Below are 21,596 nucleotides of genomic sequence, written 5' to 3' on the forward strand. Positions count from 1 at the left end.
ATTTATGTCCCCTTGCCTTTATTTTTCTTCTTTCATAGTCTATTTTTAATTCCTACAGTGACACAGCCATTCGGCTACAGGGCTTATTCATGGAACTGTTTTAGTAGGTATGTCAATGCTTCTTTCTACTTAGAAAACTAAGTCACTGTCTGTATCAATAAATATTTTTCAGATGAGCTGCATCAAAATTTGCCCACAAAGGTCTAACAAGGTCTAAGATATTGAGATTTTGGGAGTTCCATTCTGTTATAGTTGTAACTTTGGTAAAAATGGCCAATGCCTGTTCTCTAGTTCTTCATTTATAAGCTGACAATCTTTACACTAATACTGAGAGTATCATTGTGTATCTTATTATGTGTCCTCCTTTAGCTGCTTTCCTATCATTCTGAAGGGCGCTGCTTGGGGTCACTTTCTAACACAAAAACCTTATTTGAGCCTCAAAATGTTCCCAAACTGAAAATAAAAGCTTCTGTAAGACAAACAGCTCCACAGCCAAAGCTGCGTGATAACTTTTTGAAAGCACTCTTGCAGGTGGATTAGTGCAGAGTGAATTGTGTTAACTTGATCCATCCTTGAAGAAGATTTAATCTAAGGTGACTTTATATTTAGACTAAGATCACTGACGCAATGTATTAAGATATTTCAATCCTGGGCACTGTAACGTACAGTTAAAAGGTATAACAAGTAGCTGAGAAGGTAACTTTTTATGTCTCTAGCTAGAGCTGTAAAAGCTTGCCTCACTCTAGAACATACTGTCTTCTGCCTTCTTTACTCTCACGCTGGTCTAATTATAGAGACTCTGGTAGCTTTATTTTCTATGACACTATTTAAATACTATCTTCCCAGAACTTAAGTACACTAATGATTGGTCATAAAGTGCTTGGAAAGAAATCAAGTTATGCCAAATTACTATTTAGACTGCTTGCAAAAGCAGCCAAAATTGACCCCTTTTTTTGCTACATGTGCCCCTCCTAACATGCTGTTCACTGCAACACTCCGGCCAATTTTAAACAGCATCTCAGATTTATTCCTTGCTTACGTCTTGGTTTTGTTTAAGGTACATTGCCTTAGCCTGCCCACATAAATCTCTCCAGATATCAGCCTTAAAACATCACCATTTCTGTTGTTTACAACCTCCCATCAATTTAATTTTGTTTTTGAACGTCCATATTTTAAGTAGCCTTTTCTCCTGTGAGTTACGATCAAGGATGAATACTTGTTTTACAGCCCCCTTAGAGGAACAGGTTTTCAAAACTGAAACACTTGACCTCTATAATTCTAACACTCTTGAATATGACAAAATCTAGTTGCAACATGACTCTAAAGAGACGAAGGCAGGTAGACAGTTTAGAAACTAGCATGCCAAGAGAGGTGTTCTCTAGAGATGTGGTTCAAGAGGGAGACTAAGGGACTGGGGAAATCACAGCTTCATCACAGGAAAGATTTTCAGAAAGCCTAAAGGAGACAATGACACGTAAGAAAAAATACATATACATTAAAGAGTTTCTAAGCTCATTTTGTAACAGCTCTTCTCCCACATTAACCCTGACTAAAAAACACAGTTGGAAAAAATTTACATTGATCACATATTTTTGAAAAATATATGTTATACACTCAACACACTGAAGTTGATTTGCAGAGTCAACCTGGCTATAGCAAGCATATGTTTCCGTTCATCTCCAATACACTGATCTCAGCCAGTTTAGAATGGGAAACAACTGTGAAGAGCCTAATGTAAGTTTACAGGTAAGAGGGAAAAAAAGGGGTGAGAAGAAATTTTTTTTAAAAGTTTCTCAGCGTTAACGTAATAAAGAATCTCTCGTAGGAAGAAAAATGTAAGGAGAAACTGTAAACACCAGCTGAGATCAGAAATTAAGAGGCAAATGTGATGATTGTTTCAGAAATAAAAGAAACAGCTTATACTTACCAAATTATCAGTTTCTGGATCTTCACAGAAAAAGGGTTTTCCTTCTTTCTCCTGCTTCCTTACAAAATTTTCAATATCTACATCAAAACTAGCAGAAGTTGTACCTTCTGAGCCTTGTGTAGATTGTTCACATTTTTCAAATAATAGTGCTAACAAGGGAAATAGTGGGTGCCTAGAATGAAAGTTAAAATACATGAATAGGTATTTTCACTCATGTGTACACCACTGAAAAGTAAGTCATCTAGCTCATGTAAGAAACAGAAAGCCAAGTTTTGGAAGAGACTGAGCATAACACTACTGACTAGCAAAACATGATGAAAGTTTGGGTTTTTTTCATTTTGATTTACCACACACTCTAGAGGCAAGTAAAGCAGTAAAATATGTGTATTTAAATAAAGAGAACAATCACAAGCTAAAAAGCTAATTACAGCTTAATTCACTGTAACTGAGTGGCAAGAGATACATCAATACAGTGCATTAGAAATGAGGATTAGGATTTACAAATAGTATGAATGCAGATTTAAGTTATGAAATAAAGTCTGATGAAATTCATTTATTCTTCAATGTGGGCCTTACTTATACATCAGAAATAACTTTACAGAACTGAGAATAGTATCCAGGCTGTACTCAGAGGCCTCCTATGAAATTATGTTCAGAGCAGAAGATGGTTTTGTTAGCACAAGTCTGTAAATGAGTAGATACATCTTTCTGCTTCAGGTTTTTGGTTTGTATTTTTTTTTTTTACATGCAAACTGGTAATAATTATGTCTTTATAAAGCACTTAAAGTGAAAGAACACTTAACCTCATCAAAACTGAGCACACTGCTTAGCACAGCACTTAACACTCGAAAAATCTCAAAATTAGTGTGTTTATACATCAACATTTAATCCAGTTTGAGCTAATTACTGGGCAATAGATTGTTATCCCTGAAGAGAACGGAGTAAAGATCGACCTAATTACAACAAAAATAAAATCTCACATTAAAGATAAAAACTACAGTATAAGAAATAGTGACCATAGTTCAACAGCCTGAGTAGCTTGCTAAATTTAGCTTGTGCTTTAAAGGCAGCCACCTTTAGCATATGCTTTAAAACCATGCTGAAATTTAAGAATCCCACAATAAAGGGAAGTTTTTTTTCTTGGCTGAAGACTGACAGTGAAGCTAATTTGATCTCATTCTTTCCCTGGAGACTACTGGGATGATTAGCCAAGAGATCAACTGATTTTAAGCTACTTATTATTAATAATAAAAAAAAATAATCCTCTATTCTTTACCCTTCAGAAGACAGAACACGAGTCCATTACTACCTGTAAATGGCCTGCTTGTCTGCATCCATTGGAGTTTGAGATTCTACAGGGGCAGGACTCACCCCTTCTGCATCAGTTTCAGAGCAGTTGGGATCTTGTTCAGTTTTTAACTCTGTTACTACTTGCATCTGTAGAAAAAGAGTAAGTTATAAGTAAATCTGTATGCTTGACGTAAAATAAGTGTGCTGTTTTCTAAGGAAATAGCAATGCAAAGGGCTACTAAATTGCCAGAAGGTTGGTATGACTTGGCAGTTACACAAAAAGCCACAGCAGTAACAAAACCCCCCTTTTAATCCTTGACACTTTTTGATGGGTAGTATAAAGGTCACTTCCAAGTTTCCACACTCAGCTTTAAAATGGGAATGACGGATATTAGTAAACTGTTAAAGCATTTTGTCTCTGAAGTGGTTATTTTTGGAATAGGCTAGCAAAAAATAAAATTTTTTTTGCTTAAAAAAATTTATGGGGATGTCTACATAAAAAGCCTTTAGGACGAAAACAACAGAAAGCAAAGTTTCTACTCTTAAGTGTTCTTTTTTATTTCTTACTGTACATTATATCAAGATACTGAAGAAAAGAGATCCTGAAGTTTTTCTCGTCCATTAAAATGCACACTTTCTTACGATGAACTGAAATATTCTGTGTCCCTCCAATCTTTCAGTTATCAGGAGCATAACCTCCCCTGACCTTTGCCACTCAAATTTATATATTGTAATAAATTATTTTAGGAATATCAAGCTACTGGAGAAAACAGCAGTAACTGCTTCTACAAATCCATTTAACACACAGTTACACAGTCTGCCACCACTGGAAAAACAACACAGAGCCACAGTTTCTACTGAGCACCTCCTAAATTGCACTAGAGCCTCCTCATGCCTTTGAGGTGCTTTGAAGGTGTTGAAAGTGGTTTTCCCATCACCTCCAGCTAAATATCTTTCAGATTAAAAGGTCTTAAAGGAACCTGACCTCTAAAAGTCACAGTTTCCACACACAACCTAAACTCCTAGGTTTTCTCCCCTTTGAGCAGTGGGAACCCCTGTACAGAGACAACAAATCACTGCAAACTTTTTCTAAGTTAACCCTACCAAGTTTTATCTCGAGTAGAGGACAGACACTGCTCTAGATATGACCAGGCGTACAGAATTGACACCTGCAGAAAGGAAGCATACAGAATGCAATCCTTCGCCCTCTTTTCCCATGAGATGTATGTATCACATCAATCACAGAAACCCTCTGAGAGGAGGGCTGGCCCCCAGAAACTATGAGAGAACCCGACCGACAGAATTTAATCTATTTCCACACAACATAAGCAAACGGAATTTATATTATTTCCAACAAGAAGTCTGGGAGAACCGAAAGGTTTGTGCTTTATTACCTGTCAGGGCCAAGCCACCTCCTAGCAAAATCAGAAATTGAGAAAATGCCAGCATATCCTACCCAACAGAGCAGCCTGCCTGGCAAAAAGCTTCCTCAGCAAGCACAGATGATTTTTAAACCAGAATGCTTGCAAAGAAGATGCAACTAATGGACTAATTTCTTGGCTAATGACAAGAAGGAGGAGCAAAATAAAAGGGGATGACTCATACAAATGATTATAAATGTTGAGCCACACATCTGCAAAGTTTGAAGGGAGAAAGCATGTTCAGTTAGGGGTCTACCTCACTAGAAGGAGGAAATAGCTCATTTAAACCTGCAGGCTATTTTCTGTGGGCCATTTCCAAACTACAAAAGCAGCAGGCACCCAAATTACCTGTCTATCTTGGTCACTGAGAGCTTAAAATACAAAACAAATAGGAAGAAAATGCTCTCTCCCAATCCATTCTTTACAAAAACAAATATTACTTTCATTGAGGTATCACAGGATGGCATGTATTTACTGGGGGAATAAAGTAAAAGATGCAAGGTAGGCGAGAGGAGAGAGAAATTAGAACTGCAATAAAAGAAGCAAACAACAACAACAAATCAATAATCCCAGATTGCATTCAGATAAACATATTTTTATAAGAGATGGGTAAAGTTGCTGGTTTTCCTCTGACTGTTCGCCACTGTTGCCATCTGCTGACAGAAATACTTGTGTTTTCTGCTTAGGGCTGACACATAGTAATGTAAAAATGGGTCTTCAGAGTACAGGCCATGGCATGACTTGTGTCCAGTTAACAGTATTTTAATTTAGCAATTCAAATTGTTGCAATATACAGCCTGTTGTACAAAAAAGAAACATCATGACCAGACATATCTGAGTATGTTTCATTATTCTAGTTGTTTGTTAACAGATGTAAGAAACTGGAAGCCCACTGACCAGCTTTCTAATTAGCAATTCTAATCAATAAGCTCATTAAAATTAATTCCAGTATTTTACCAGTTTTCAGCCTGCAGCATAATTGCATCAACTTAAATGTAGTCAAAGTAGCATATAATTCTAGATAACTAAATTTATCCTTCACTTGCTCAAGACCAACAAGTCTATGACTGCGTAAACATCATCTAGCCATTGTAACTGCAGACATGTAAGAACACTAAAGCATAATGTACTCAAAATATTACAGATGCCCATTTGACTTTCCTAAAAATAGGAACATCACAGCACACAAATCATCTAGAACAGATTCAGAAGAAAACCCCTTACCTAACCATTCTTCCATAAGTTAAGCAAAGTCATGCAAAGATTAGCTAAGCCTTTAATAAGTATCCAAGTATTAAAGAATAGCAGCTTATCACTTTAAAAATCTTGTGTTACAAACAATGCCAAAGCAGGCATTAAGGAAAAAGTCACTACCTTTTTTCTCTTGCTAACTGTATAGAGTTCACAGAGAAAGAAAAACACACCTACCTGTTGTCCATCTTGATAGTTGTCTATACTTAATGTCTGTGTTGCCATCATGGTTAATAAAACATTAGTTATGTCAAATCATCATAAGTATGAACAAATATTCTTGGGGAGGGAGAAAAAAAAAAGTCCATTACAATAGTGACCACTTAGAATCCAGTTCTAAAAGGTGAAGAAGAAAAAAAAAAAAAGAAAAAAAAAAGATTTACGCACACCTCCCCCCCCAAATCAGCGAGTTTCAAGTTTATTGACTATGATAGTTACGTGCATTTTCTCAAGGGGAAAAAAAAAAGTCATGTTGGAAAATGCAACATGTTTCATCAGCAAGAAGTTCACTGTATCATTTTATATTTTAATGTAAGATTTTTAATAAGAAGCTGAGGTTCTTTTACATTCACAAACTTCAAGTAAACATAGCATTTATTTTTGCACTACTTAACTAACATTCTAAGGTAACACATAAAATCTAGAAATGAGCAAAGGTTTATGTTTCTGTGTTTTGAAAAGGCTAACAAGACATTGAGCATTACTGTAACTGAAATAATAATAGTCTACAACCAACAAACCAAATGTAGGAAGTGTTAAGGAATACCCTATTTATTTATGAGTATGAATCCATATTCTAAAGTAGGGCCTGAAATTACTTTTAGAAAACAAAGTCTCAAATCACTTCCAACATCAGGAATCTACCAGCCAAGTCATTTAAGGCTCAACAAAGAATGGAACAGTATCTAACAACTTTTAAACAATTAGGCCTGTGTCATTATACAGTTTCAAAAGTGACCTAGGAATTCAGAAGTCACATTTTCATAGACATTTGATACTTTGGGAAATACTCATTTTATTAATAGGATTTATAACACAAGTAAATTTATGTATGTTATTCCCTCCAAGCATTAGCTGGAGTTTGGTGCCCAGATAAGGTAAACATTTTTTTTTTTTTAATTAAAGTTAGACATCTAGTAATTAAAAAAAAAGTTAGCATAGCACCACCACCAGATAAGAGTTTATCCATCAAATTACCAATTTACATTTCATTTTCTTGTCAGATTAGCAGCCACTACAACTGAAATCACATAATTCATTAAGCTATTACCGTTAACTATTACCATAGAACTCAATTTTCCTTGACAAGTAGGAGTTCTAATATTTAACTACTATAAAAAAAAATTCGTATTAGAAAAGAAGACAGAGCTCATGTCTTGAAAGAGATTACATCCAGGTATTAATTCCAGGTTTTCTGCTCTCTTCCACTTATGTCAGTACTGAAGAACCAAGTTTCAGAATTTTCATCAGTTTAAGATCTGAAACAAAACCTTTTTTCTTTGTAATGTGTTCAATCGCTACAAATATTTCAATTATTTTTAAATCTTTCCTTTGCCATTGCATACTACTACAGTATATGACCATTTTGAAAAGCAATTTTTACATTTCTGGATATCTTCCCCTACAAATTATAATAGTCTCAAGTAAATGTTTCATTTAGGAAACAGAGGACAAATTTCAAGATTCCCTTCTTTGTTTAGTTAACAGTTTCAGGCACAGAGACAAACCTAACTCCTGAGGACAAACCTCAAGCCTTACTTTGCATCAAGTTCTACTCAAAGTGTGATTCCTAAGCATTACTGCAATTTCTTTTTTCTTTTTTCCTTTTTTTTTTTTTTTCTTAAACAGCTTTAAAGACCAGAGAAGTTCACTGGGATGACGTAAGCACGACTTCCTTTACAAGCTGGGTTATTGACTTCCACTCACTCATGCTTAAATGGAGCTGTTACTCTCTGGTAGTCTATGCCATTTTACACACACAAAAGGATCTTGGGAACCACAAATATGAGCAAACAAGAGCAGATCTTGGTTCTGGCATTGGGTCATGTGCTTATGGAGCTGAACAAGTGTCTACCTGTAGACAACACGCACATATCATCTTAAGAAGCTTGTGGAATACTAGCTAAAAGGTATCCTACAGTTTGGGAACTCCTATGCTGAAGTACATTTTTCTTATGAATACAATCTACAGAGGAAAAAGAGTAAAGACTGCCTTTAGAGTTTTTCTAATAGGTTTAATGAAAGTATTTTCTGGTCTGAGTTTGTCTATCCGTCTTTATAGGATATCAGTATCTCTTCCTTTGAAACTCCAAAACCATTTCTGATTTCTCCACCAAAATAATAATTAAAAAACCGGGAATGACATAAATGCATTCACTGATAGAAGTACTTCAGATTTTTAATTTTTTTTTTATAGTTATGAATCATTTAATGTTAAAATTAAACTGGCATTTGCCAGAATAGCAAAGTGAGATATTTTTCAAAATACTTTAAGGGGACACATTCTAAAACATCAGCCCTGTAAGCATTTGCCCTGTGTTTAAACATTCGTTTTCTTTCAAAAATGGTAGCTTACAACCAGGGCATTAATGTCTTTCTGTATAGAGTGAACAGGCACATACAAAATGCTGGTTTTCTTCCTTCTCAAAAGGTGCACATTTCATTTCAGACCAGACTACCCTCAAAATAGAAGTAGAACAGTTGAACAGATCAACAAAGAAAGAGTAAACACTATTTCATGACGGTTTTAGAAGCTGAAGAAGTTCATCACAAAACGCTGTTAAAGAAATTGTTTGGCTGTGGAAGAAAGATGAAGTTCTTTGTCAGAAGTGAGGAAATAAGATGTAAAAGTCACAGAAAAGGAAGAATGTCTTAAGAGTTAGCAAGGATGTGAGATCATATTAGTGACACAAAGAACAACATGGAGAGGGAAGCAACAAAGATAACACATGTAAATGGGTGAAGACAATAGGACATGGCAAGAATTTCTGGATAATCAGACAACCTGGACCAACCCTTCCTTCCAGTTTTCCATAAGGAAGAACACATTCCACATCTGGAAATCCCTCAGGCCACACAAAGGAAGAAAGAGGTGCACAGCTTTGAGCTAGATCCATAGATTATTTCATCAAGAAGGACTTTTGCCCTATTCTCTCCCAGGGGAATGGCTAGAAAGAATACTGCATGGGTATATCCTTCATTTCTCATAAGAGCTTCCCCTCTGACTTATAATTACAGTAGAAGAAGATTAAGCTATTAGGCAAGATAGCAACTGATGAGATTTAGTGAAGACAACTACTGCAAATCAAGAAGAACAAATTGAGCTAATCACATACTTAAATTGAGGCAATTAACTGAGGAATTACTTTGGTTCACTAAAGAGAAACATCTCATTACCCAGTAGTGGTAAGAAGCAAACTATGTTAAACTTTAAGAAAAATAACTGAAAAGGTATTTACACATTTGGCTTTTATAACCTAATTTAGGATACAACATCCAGTTCTAGTTAGCAGATACACAGCCTAAGCAGATGTTCATTCTGCAAACAACGGTGGTAGATGAAGCTGGTATCGCTCCCAGATGTTTATCACTGCCACCCTGCCAGAGCTAATTACTTCCACAGCTCTACCACTGAGCTCACAGAACATGTGAATGATTCTGATCCTTTTTACATAAAGTCAGTTAGGCTAGTTCAACCCACTGTTAAAGGTGGCTATGATGTAAACCAGCTGACTTTGTCTGAAGCATATTGCTGTGCACTCATACAACCCCTGCTCTTGGCTGACCTATTAGTGTGGTAATTTCTGGCTCATGTGTGGCGATTATCAACTCACAGCAGGACCATCTTTAACCAGAACAGCTATACCCAATACTATATGGACTAAGGTATCTGAAGTAAGCCTAAGAACATATGACTTCTAGACAGCTTAACGTTAAAAACGCCAATTATTCTTTGTTAAAGAAATCGAGAGTAGAAGGAAAACTGTGCATTGATGTTACATTCAAAGAGTTACAAATAACAAAAACAACCCGAGGCTGAGAAAGTCAGCTAGTCTTCTTCATGCAGAACAGAATTAACTCTCATTCTATTTATTTTGAAAGTAAATTGTGAGGAAAACCCAAGGAAACGTTTAAGGTCATGTAAACTGGAAGCTGATGCATGAACTGCAATCAGAAACTCCATTGATACCTGTGGCAAAAGGGAATTTGTAAAAGCATTATGTTCTGCAAAACAAAGCAGAAGGAAAAAAAAAAATCAAGCCTTTAATAAAAATAAGCATGAAAGTAAAACAGAGAGTAGAAAGGAAGCTAAATTAAGAGGGGTGATCATAATTAGAAATGTGGATTCTTTGTGCAAGTTAAGGAGTATCTAAGAGAAGAGATTATAGGTGAGCTGAAACATGTACACAAAGTGATCACTTAACATACATCACTCCTCACTTGCTCTACTCCTTCATAATTAAGAGCAAAGGGACCACCCAGTAACGTTAACATAAGGTGCAAGTAAGCTGTTGGAGTTCAGTAATATCATTTTTAACATATACAAGCTACAACAGATGTTTGTAAGAGATATAAATAGTTATGCTTCAGGGTATAAACTAACCACTAACCTTCTTAGGGTTGTGAAGAAACTACCCAACAGACTTGCTAACAAGTAATCGTTCCTTCTAATTTTCCCCTATACACATTTCTTTGAAGTCCTTCATGGACAACTGGCAGATTCGGCATGGCTATTTGTTCATTCTTATTTAACTTTAGGCCTGGCACTTGCTCTATAACATAGATTCTTACATTCACAAAGTTAAAAAGAAACAAAAATCAAAACAGCAAGCCTGTTTGACATACGAAAAGCATCTAGAACTGCCTTCACTTTTCATCAAAATACAGTGATATTTGCTTCCAGGGCACGCTGCTTTCTAAAGGAGATAAAATATTGGCCGCGAGAAAGCTGCTCACCCCTTTCCTTCAATGGACTGAAGATAACATTATCTTGTTCCAGCGGAGTGATCCCACTAATGTACAACGTAGAGGACAGAAACCTAAAAATCAACAGAGAAATATTCAGGAGACAACAACATAGAACATATTTTCTTTAATCATATTCAGTCTCAGAAAGTATTTTGCTTATGATGTGGTTCCCTCCCTAAGTTTAAATAAACTGACAGGATTTTTTGTTGTTGCATGTTTTGCAAAGGGTTTTTTTGCATTTTTAATAATCTCTAATCGCACTCACTATCCCATGCTATTATTTGAACTTTCCCTCATCTTATCCCATTCATTCTCCATATTTATCTTTGTCTTTGCTGATACCTCTAACAGAAGGCTACATTTGGACTGCTAACTTGCTTGCTGTTCATCCTTCATATTTTACTCTCTGGCTCATGTCTGTCTGCTTAGATTAGACGAGACACATTCCCAAAATACAACTACAAAATGCAAAGAGGAATAACTCAACAGTGTTGTAAAAATTAAGCATGAAACCAAGAAAGGTGAAAGCCTTTTTTTTTTAAATTTAAATCTCCTTCGTAATCATGCTTTGATTTTACCATGGAATATATTCTAATGATGGCTATGATCAAGTAATCTACTACATGATAAAAACTAACAGACTATAGGAATGGGTGTGAGCCATTGTTAGGATCACATGTTCTGCGAAGACAGGTTCTGCTACAGGATTATTCAGCAACTTTAAAAAGCTTTCAAAATATTACCACTTAAAATTACTTTAATTATATTTAATTTAATAGCACCTGTTTGATATATTAAAGCTACTTTTAAAAAGCAGTAGTGATTGTGAAAGAAAAGTAGCAAAGATTGTGAAAATGTATTTAGAAAACACAACTGCTCAAAAGCATTATAAAAAAGCCTGCAAAACTATCTCAGGGGAAGTTCCAGACACTAATGTTGCACGAAGGCCGTCTGAAATGATATGATGGCCAAAACACACAGCTGAGATCTTGAATCAGATTATCTCTGTTTCTCACCTAGTCAACGTTCCTGCGTTCCCATATTTACCAACTGCGTAAGAACTGTAATGAAAGTATCTCCAACATTTTTGAAAGCAAGATGAAGTTGGTATTTGCATTTGAGAACCAAAATTTATCCATGTGTAGTGTACAAGTAATGTTTTTCAGACAAGTTCACATAAAAACAAAATGCTAAGGGCCACTCAATATAGACGCCATTGCCAGTTCATGAAACCTAGCTCTAAAAGAGCAGGGAAGATACACAGGAGTTGTAAGACAGTATAAGCTTCAGCCATTGGTTAGAGGTGAAATACTAAGCCAGAAGGAGTTTCAGTCCAAACTGATACTGACCAAACTGAGGTCTTGAAGCCTCAAGGGGCAGATGACACAAAAAAAGTTCTTACCACTTTCTCTTAAACCGCCAAAGACCTATGTCCCCAAAGAATCGGCTTCTCTCATTTTTGCAACTTCTTAATTCTGAGAAGACAGTGTACCCTTTTATCCCCTTCTTCGCATGCTACTTATCTTCTATAATTTTGGTACTCATTTTCACCTACCTCAACTTCTTAGGCTATTTTCAAATAGATGACTTCTCACTATTCATAGTATCTTCTGAATGGAGGTCACTGCCAAATAAATTGGGATTATCTATTCTTTGTCTCTCCTCAGACATAAAGGAGGACTACTTCACCATTGCAAATCTGAAAAACCTGCTCCCTTCATTCAGAAACAACTGCAACAAAGGACCACTGCTGCCAGATCTGGTCAGTCAAAAATATTTCATGTATGAAGAAGCCCTTGCCTGCAAAGCCTTCAGCTGAAACTGTGCAAATAGGCAAGTTTCTAGACAGTGTATGAGATATCAAGGGCAGAAAGAAAGAGGTACTGAAGAAATGCATGCCCAGGTGAAAGATGCTGCAGAGGAAAAGGTTTCACTGAGGAGCCAGAGGACATTGCAGTCATATTGCCTTCTTCCAAGAGACACTTGGCAGCAAGTAAGACTAGAGTCTACCCTAGAACATACCAGACAAGAAAACAAAGAGAGATCCAAGTTTGCACGTTATGTCCTCCTGTATATCTCAGTGGGGACAAGAACATGGAGACAACACCAAGGCTCTGTGGAGCCTGAACTCGGAACCACTACTGCTTATTTGTTTTTTCCTTTTATTCCTCTGCAGACAAGCTTTAAAGTCATGTTATAATAACAAAGAAGATATTTAACTATGAAACAAAAACCAAGGGCAACTTGGTTTGTCTCTTAAAAAGCGTATCACGATTGGAGTTTTCACTACAAAGTAAAATATGACCTTGTGCATTCAAGCGTAGAACCCTCTTTTGAGTCATTCTCTCATTTTGCATGTCAGCTAGTAAGAAACAAAGACCTGTGCATACATTCACATATACAAATATTAGCAGACATTAAGATCAAGACACATTTGTATTTTTATAGATGCAAATAATAACATAGAGTATACATGCAGAGTATGTATGACAACATGCCATCAGGGATTCATTCTACCTTTGCTGCAGTGGTTATCTATTTCCAACAACCTGCCTACGAAGAGACATTCAGTAAAATTAAGACAAGCAAATAAATATGAAGTTGATGCATACAAGTTTATTAAAGCTGTGCTCAATGAGAATGTACTCCTTATTCAGCAGCAAGGTGGCTTCCATTTCCTCTATCTTATGTACTTACAAAGTATAGTCATTATTTAGAATATTATACTTTTAGGAAGATGATGTTCCTGTTCAGGAATATAATACCAGCCTCAGGGAGTTGCACTACACAGATACAGTTAAACAGTTATTACACAATAGCTATGCTGTCAATTTCCCTGGGAGACAAGGCCTAAAAAGCCACAAAACCAATTTTCAGCTGCAGTAAAATGAGATTTACTTTGTGTCACTTTTTTCCCTTTTATTGTTTGTTGGTGCAATAAAGTTATTTATATATTAATCTTGATGAATATGAGATTACATTAAAAAACTGAATGCACGTTATACTTTAAGAAACTGAAAGTTAACAATAAATTAAAACCCATCACTAAACTTATGTTTCTTCAGAAATACAAGCTACACTACAAGCTATTACCAACCTTTCTTTGCCTGTAGGATTTTAAGCATATATACTACGTAACACTGACTTTATTCAGCAAGACCTCTTCAACACTATATATACTGCTTTGTTGTCCCATTAATCCTTCATAGCATCCTCCTTTCATATCATCCCATTTCAGAACTTAACAAGCTATACAAAGTATTTATATCACAGACTATCTTCGAAGCATCACCACACAATGTCACAGAGCATGACAAACAACAAACCATCTCACAGAAAGATTTGCATTCATTTACCAATTCACTCTGTGTAAACTCTGCTTTCAGAATTTTAAAGGAATTCGGGAAATTCTCCCATTTGCAGGTACCAAATATGAAAAAAAGTATTATAAAAAATGTGCCACTTTACAAGCTAAAATTACATATGCAGTAACTGATAAAACCGATATTAAGGATGCATAAGATAATATAAATTTCTCAAGGCACAACAACAAAAGCAGAATTAAGGGCACCTGGGTCTCTTGAAGAATTTCAGCTCCTTAACTCTGCATATGACCTTTGCCTTTACACCAGCATATTTCTTGGGAAGCATTCATAACCATGGTTCACATTCATGGTTCATGTAATCGCTCATTTACCACAGCACATCTTAACAACAAGGAAGATAAAGATGAGAAATCCTATCCAATCTAGTCATAAAATAATGTCACCTCAGCATGCTAGGTATCCTGCCTCCAGGTAGCTCTTGGCATTGCAGAAGGAAATCCTCAGGCTGCTCTCCTACCTCCTGCAAAATGAAAACCTCATTCTTCTAACTATTAAAAAGATTCTTAAATTCAAGAAACTTCTGGCAGCATCTCAGTTTCGCCTACCTATTTCACACTGTAATTTGACCCTGCTTTATTAGCTCCATAAAGTAATAGTAAAGAATTAAGGGGACTAAACAGAAATTTTGGTAAAAGGGAAACAAAACTTGCAGGAAAGGAAACCCCCCTTCTTTAATTGCTCCAAGAGTTCCAAGGGATTAGGGTACGAGGGAGCAAAAATATTTCCCATCACTCCCTCATCCATCCCAAATATTCACATAGTAAATGAAGATTCCTTTAGGGTTTGGGGTATTTTTCTGTATTCGTAACACTGCAAACTGAAGGACTTTTTACAGTTCTTGCTTGTGAATCCTAGCATACACATCATGAATCCTCACACATTATCTACCTGTCACAGGGCAGAGAATTATTTTTTGCTCCTCACTATTTAACCAATGTGCTGTTATCATAACATTTTAGACCCAAAATCAAGAAGATACTACACTATCTGCCTTGCTGCTATCGTGGTAAGAGGACTGCATTAGAAAGACTACCAAAACCCCCTCACACACCAGGGGACATGTATCAGCAATTCCACAGCTGGACCTCATTCTGGTACAACTTTCCTACTTAATGATATTTCATTACTTTTTCAAACACGATGTAATTTAAAAAAAAAAAAGAAAGAAAGAAAGAGAACTCCACCCTCCACATTTCCCCAGCATTCCCTACATGGATAAACAACAGGTTTGCATATGTGCTAGACACAATTCCACTCCCTTGCCACTGAAGCCTTTGGAATATCCACACAAGTGTGAGTGAATCTCTTACTTCTGGAAACGCTCATTTTATCATATCCTTCCAGGCGAATTAAACCAAAGCAACGGGAAATCCCATTTTAATCATGATTTGTATCAGCACCCAATAAACTATGACTCAAATTAATCTTGTTTTGTGTTTATACTTTGCGGTTTCATAAAGAAGACACAGAATAACTACCAATCTCACTATGCTTTTATTGCTGTTTAATACTTTACAATGTTAGCAAGCAGTTTATGTAAGCATATGTAAGTTTTCCAACATTTTTATTATAAAACCATAGAAATTTCTAATGATTCTTTCTATGAAAGACTGAATTCCTAATGCTACTGAAGCACAGTTAAAGGATGAAGAAGTTTTATTTAACTAATAACTGCATTTAAAATGGACTGAAGACGTTGAATGCAGAAGAAAATCCCCTCTACACATTTTTGGCATTTAAACACTTCATCAAGATTAAGATGTTCCACTGTCAATTATTTCATTTTTATGTCCTTTATGATTTCAGAAATAACGAGCCTGTCAATGAACCAAGCATTAACTCAGACTAGCTGAATAAACTAAAGTGACACAAAATCCTGGTCCTGCAACCCTCTGTCAAATCCAGTTCCAACTGGTCAGTAACTTTCTCAGAATCTTCCCTCTTTTGACTCTAACATTTGGTCAAACATGAACAACTTTGTTTTGCTACTAAGTTTAGGCCCTAAAATGAACTGTTATTTTATTTTCAAAATGGTGATTAGATAAAAATTATTCCTTTCCTGCTCCACTTTGTCCACAACTCTTTAGTAATAGTGAAACAGAAGCAATCAGGTCAACTAGGTTTTGCAAGGAAGATGTGCTGTGTTCTAGCCTCTTCTGTTCCTGCTGCCAACCTTCTTCATGCTCCCTTACTTTTCTATCCACGTTCTTTCCGCTCTTCAGCCTCGTACTACCCTTCCCCATTGTTCCTTCCACACCAACATACAGCTTGTCCTCTTTCTCACCTCTTGCCCTCTCTCGTTCCCCCCACTTCTGACCATTTGTCATTTTGCTAGTGCCATCCTTTTCAGGTTTCAGGGCCTACTGCATTTTCACCAAGCTTCAATCTCTGTTCCCCACCTCTCCCCAAACACCAGTCTTCATCCCTCCACGAGTACAACTGCTGCCTAAGCATTCTGGGGTTGGCGGAGAAGCACAGATAAAGAAAGACTATTTAGGATTAAACTTACCCATCACCTACTGCTGTGGGATGCATCATGCATAACTACTTGGTCCAGATGATGACTGCACAGTCAGGTGACATGCAAGGACCAACAGACAGGAAGATACTTGTGTTACATGGAATATTCAGATCATTTAGTTAATAAATATTTGCTGAGTAACATGTGCGAACCAGTTTTTCAAGAGCTTATGATTTGTTGAAGTTTCTCGAGGAACAGCCATATGCTCCATGTGAATGCTTACGCTCTCTTCCCCTCTCTCCTCTGCAATGCTAAATTCCAGAACACAAGTGTTGATATGCTCTTAAATAAAGCAAACAAGCATTCCCCCACTCCCCCCTTTAAATTAACATCTTTACTTTCTCTTAAAGTAATTTTCAAAATGCTATGTCATTTTAGCTTAAAGTTTCCGGAATAACCCTGCTCAAACATATTTATCATGGCAACTTCCAGTATGACTAAGAAGCAAGCTACTGAAAACACCACCTCAAAATAAAAAAAAAGTTAACCAGGTAACTTTACTCCTGGCATTGCTACTGTCATGGCCTAGAACACACAAAAATGGGCTAGAACACATATAAATTCAGTGATCACAGACTGACCTGGAAGTGTAAGTTCTTTAGTTACAAAAATATAAGACAGCACATACATTTTCTTTCCCCTATTCTCTAGGCATGTTAAACACGTATAAAGCTCCAGTTTCTGTTTTATAACCACCTCTGTTTCCTTTGAATATAAAAGACTAAGACTTCAGTTTTTAGTAATAAGTATTATAATATCCTTTCCCCTTTGTTTTGTTTGCTATGTAATTTGAAAAAAGCTAAGCAGGATGTCAAGTGTAGCCACATTTCCTAACTTCCTCTGTCCTCAAGAAAAAACACAAGGCAATCCCAAAAGCTCCCAAATAAAATATAAATTGGAATTTGGTGGTTTAAAAAAAAATGGATCCCTCTTAGTACACCAGCAGTAGGCTACCATATTCTACTTTTTTGGCCTGAATGTACTGTCAGCTGCAGAAGATTACAGTTACAGACCCACAGGTACAGCAGGCTAAGGGACAGTACATGCTTATCACAGTCAGTTAGCTCCCATTTTCAAAAATGATCTTTTGACTGTCTAAGTACTTAAACGGCCATCTGTTTAACAGCAAATACCTCTTTTATAGACATATGTAGAGAAAAAATGAGAACATCATGGCCAGGAGTAGATGCTATATTAAAAACAAACAAGCATGTTCATATGAAGGATGATAAGCAAGCATGTGACGACAAAGAGACTTAAGTTTTATTTCCACTTCTAACGCTGACTTCCTCTTTGTCCTTCAGTAACATACACAACTTGGTATCCTCATGCTGCTGGCAGGGGAGCCAAGTTACTGCCCTTTACCACCTTCATAAAAACATGCCAGTATTCCATTAATAACAAAGATTGGCATTTCCAGATTCTTGGTGTCATTATTTTATACGCTAGTTCCATTTGACGACACCCGTGTTCCACAGTTACAACATGAAACAGTCTTATTAAACAAAGTGAAGAACCTGCTAACAAACATGAATACTTCAGCATTCAATTATCTTGGGGAGAGCTATAACAGTCTCGGTAAAATACTTTGGTAACATCTGGCACCAAGTAAGCAAAGGAAAGAACTCTATCAGCAGCTTTTTTCCTTGCTCTTGGAATCCTCTTGCTTAGAAGAGCAATAAGTTGTCTTACATTTTGTACAGCATTGAGCTGTGGTAAAATATCACCCCCCAGCCCCCGCAGAGACTTATCATTTATAAACCTACATACCCTTTTAACAAGTGAGACTGAAGCAACCAGCTGCTGCAAGAGAGAAGTAACATTTGTGGAATTTTAAATTTCACAGAAAAAAAAAATTTCAGTCTTACTTACACCAAAATAAAAATATTAATCTGCTTTATTGTAAGCTTTCATCACATGTGTGCCAGTTTTGCAAAGGTAACATTTGGCTCCCAGACCACTACATAATATTCTGAAATACAATTTGGACTACATCTCTCTTCATTCAGGACATTAGCACAGCCATTAGAACAAGCAGTTCCACTATCACAGCAGTGGTTCTGTGGATCATTCACCTTTCACCGTTAGTACAGGGCTTAATGACAGCAAAATAGTTATTCTTTTCCAGGAAATTTAATTGCTCCTAAACACTTCTAAACTTGCTGTGGTAGCAATCAGAATTATTATGAGTTTATTACAGCACTGCATTTACAGTACAGGGAAAGGTATGAGAAAAATACAGTCAAAAAGCAAAATTTTGAAAAAGAAAGTACAGCTTTTCTAGAAGATATATCCATTTTATAAGACTGAAGTATTTAGAACAAACACGTATATTTCATTCATTCTAAACTCTTTTCAGTTGCACTAATGGAACACTGCAAGGACTTAGTTTTTAAATGTTTTTATCTTCAAAAGATAAACTGAATCTTAAAAATTGTATCTAGGTTAAGAAAGAGTACAAATCAAGGCTGTAAGTTATTTAATATTAGACTAACTTTTTACATACCAAAGTGAAATTTCCAAATACAAAATAAAACCCCAATCAAGTGTAACAACATCATACACAAGATTCGAAGAATTCTCAGTTTTCCTATTAGCACATAGGAAATGGTTAACAAGATAAATTCCAGTCCAGCAAAGCACTTTAGCTACACGATAACAAGACCCACTTCAGACATGAGACAGGTATTAGTATTCAATTTATGTAGAGAAGGATACACAGGCACAGATAAAATAAATGCATGCCCCAAAATCACTCAGGAGACCAATGAGAATGATCAGTCTTCAAGGTCTCAGTGCAGTGCAATGGCCTCTAAGCTACCTATCTTTACCATGGGAATGAAGTAAATGGTGCTATGCCTTTCACCACTTAACTGAAGCTTACGTTAAGAAAACACAGTGAAACCTACACTGAGGTTTTCCTGTGGATACTTTAACCATAAGTTGACAAGGAAATAAGTAAAGTGGTAACAGTCAACAGTAAAAATATACTATGCACCTCATAAAACTGAAGACAGAACACACATAAAAAAAAAATTAGAATTACTTACTTTGGATAGATTAAAAACAATGACAGACCAAGAAGTGTGAAACTGTTTCTTCAGACTGAATAAATGTGAAATGTTTGGGGTTTTATTCCTCACAAGTTTTTGCAAACTTAAATGTAATGATTATATATGGCTACACACAGACTCAGAAAAGGATAACTCTGCAATTTTATTTTACAGAGCTATTTAGAAAATGCACTCAAAATGCATTTGCTGTTGCTTGGTACTCTAGCAATGACAAGAGCTGGAAATACATAAAAGGATTTCTGATACAAGCACAACAATTTGTTTCCTGGTTCAGCGTAATCCATAAAATTTGTACATGCAGCTAACAGGGACTAACCAGGACTCATTCTTAAACAACACTTCAGCGCTTACCCAGCTGCAGAACCTATATCACTTTAACTACATATGTATATAACCAGAGGGATATAACCCCATAGCACAGCCAGACCATAACCAGTTTATATCCCACAGAGGAAAGAGAGCAATCTGTAAGTGTATTCACAGTACGGAGAATAGCAAGGTGCATAAATTTCTTAAGCTATAGTTGTTACAATTCCCCTAATCAAACAATCTACACTGGTGAAACTTTGCACAGAGCATGCTCTAGAATAAAATTATATGCAGTATTATGAACTAACTATATGTGCATGTTTTTGTAACGACCAAGAATTCTTTAGCTTTTTTAAAAAAACAATTAGATGAGATATTTAGCATACACTGAAAATGGTCTACACCCTCCTGTTATCCTCCATAGGATGCTGGCTCAAATGTTTTCCAGCATCCACAGACGAGAACATATTGTCCGCGCTCCCTATTCCTGTGATCTGTTTAATGGAATGCACACATCATATTCCAAATAGGGGCAAGGACAGAAATGAATCTTGCCTGGACAGCTCTTAACCGCATGTGACAATTAAAAAAAAAAAAAAAAAAAGAAATTTATTGCATGGCATAAAAATTCACTTATAAGGGTATCATACCAGATCTAGAGTCTCATTCTCCCTCCCAAAACCATGCTAGTCATTTACTTAGATGTAACTGACAAAAAGGCATCACAAACTGCCACCACAGATTTAAAAAAAAAAAAATAATACCGTGACTGCAACTCTAAATTACATTATATGTTCCCATTTAGGATATGAGAAAATAATTAAGAAATCCTAAAAAAAAAAAAAAAAAAGGACTGTGATAAGCTATAGAGAGAAGTGTCACACAGATGCATCAACTACTTATATTGTTAACCGATGAACTCTGGGCCATACAGCTGGCGTTGTGGGAATGAGGGAAAACTATCGACTGCTCCACGGAGACCCAAGACATGTGGCTAATTGAGGCAATATTTCAGGATAAAACCAGCACTTGATTTATTATTGTTTACACACATCATAAGCAGGGCCTCTGGGCAAGTCAAGTTTCAGCTCCTAATTGCGGCTGTGTAAACACTCAGGAAGCCTCGGTCTAGGTGTCAAGAAGCCTCTGCTCGTAACCGAGGCAAGAGACAATGAGGTCACATCAAAAATATAAAAAAAAAAAAAAGAAAAAAGGAAGAAACCACCTCACGCCAGAGCTGCGCACACTGCCCCAAGTGCCAGCCGCTAACACAATCTGCTTTCTATGAATAAGAGGGAAGGCGGCAGGGGGGGGAAGCACAGCCACAGACGCGCCAGACCCCGCTCTCCCGGGGGCCGGACCGGGCTCCGCCGCAGCGCGCCGCCACCGAAGCGGCATCAGGGCCGGGTCTGGGGGTCACCCCCGCCACCCACCCCCCCCCGCCCCGGC

At 36.6% G+C, this 21,596-nt stretch overlaps 1 protein-coding gene across 6 annotated transcripts in view; it reads right to left on the minus strand.

Moving 5' to 3' along the window:
- The window catches only part of PKNOX1 (PBX/knotted 1 homeobox 1), a 42,699-nt gene that overhangs the window by 20,183 nt on the left and 920 nt on the right, over positions 1-21,596 (minus strand). Inside the window, exons 2-8 of one of the 6 annotated variants that reach the window (XM_010580270.1) lie at positions 18,535-18,567; positions 16,753-16,807; positions 14,627-14,703; positions 10,846-10,928; positions 6,067-6,168; positions 3,237-3,364; positions 1,928-2,099 (exon numbers count right to left, since the gene is read on the minus strand). In XM_010580270.1, coding sequence (XP_010578572.1) covers positions 1,928-2,099; positions 3,237-3,364; positions 6,067-6,117 — 351 coding nt within the window. In that variant the 5' untranslated portion in view covers positions 6,118-6,168; positions 10,846-10,928; positions 14,627-14,703; positions 16,753-16,807; positions 18,535-18,567. The remainder of the gene's footprint in view (positions 1-1,927; positions 2,100-3,236; positions 3,365-6,066; positions 6,169-10,845; positions 10,929-14,626; positions 14,704-16,752; positions 16,808-18,534; positions 18,568-21,596) is intronic. The other 5 variants (XM_010580271.1, XM_010580272.1, XM_010580269.1 and 2 more) reach the window with 5 other exon arrangements.

The sequence above is a fragment of the Haliaeetus leucocephalus genome, unplaced genomic scaffold (assembly GCF_000737465.1).
Source record: "Haliaeetus leucocephalus isolate CR32 unplaced genomic scaffold, Haliaeetus_leucocephalus-4.0 Scaffold702, whole genome shotgun sequence".
Classification (NCBI taxonomy): domain Eukaryota; kingdom Metazoa; phylum Chordata; class Aves; order Accipitriformes; family Accipitridae; genus Haliaeetus; species Haliaeetus leucocephalus.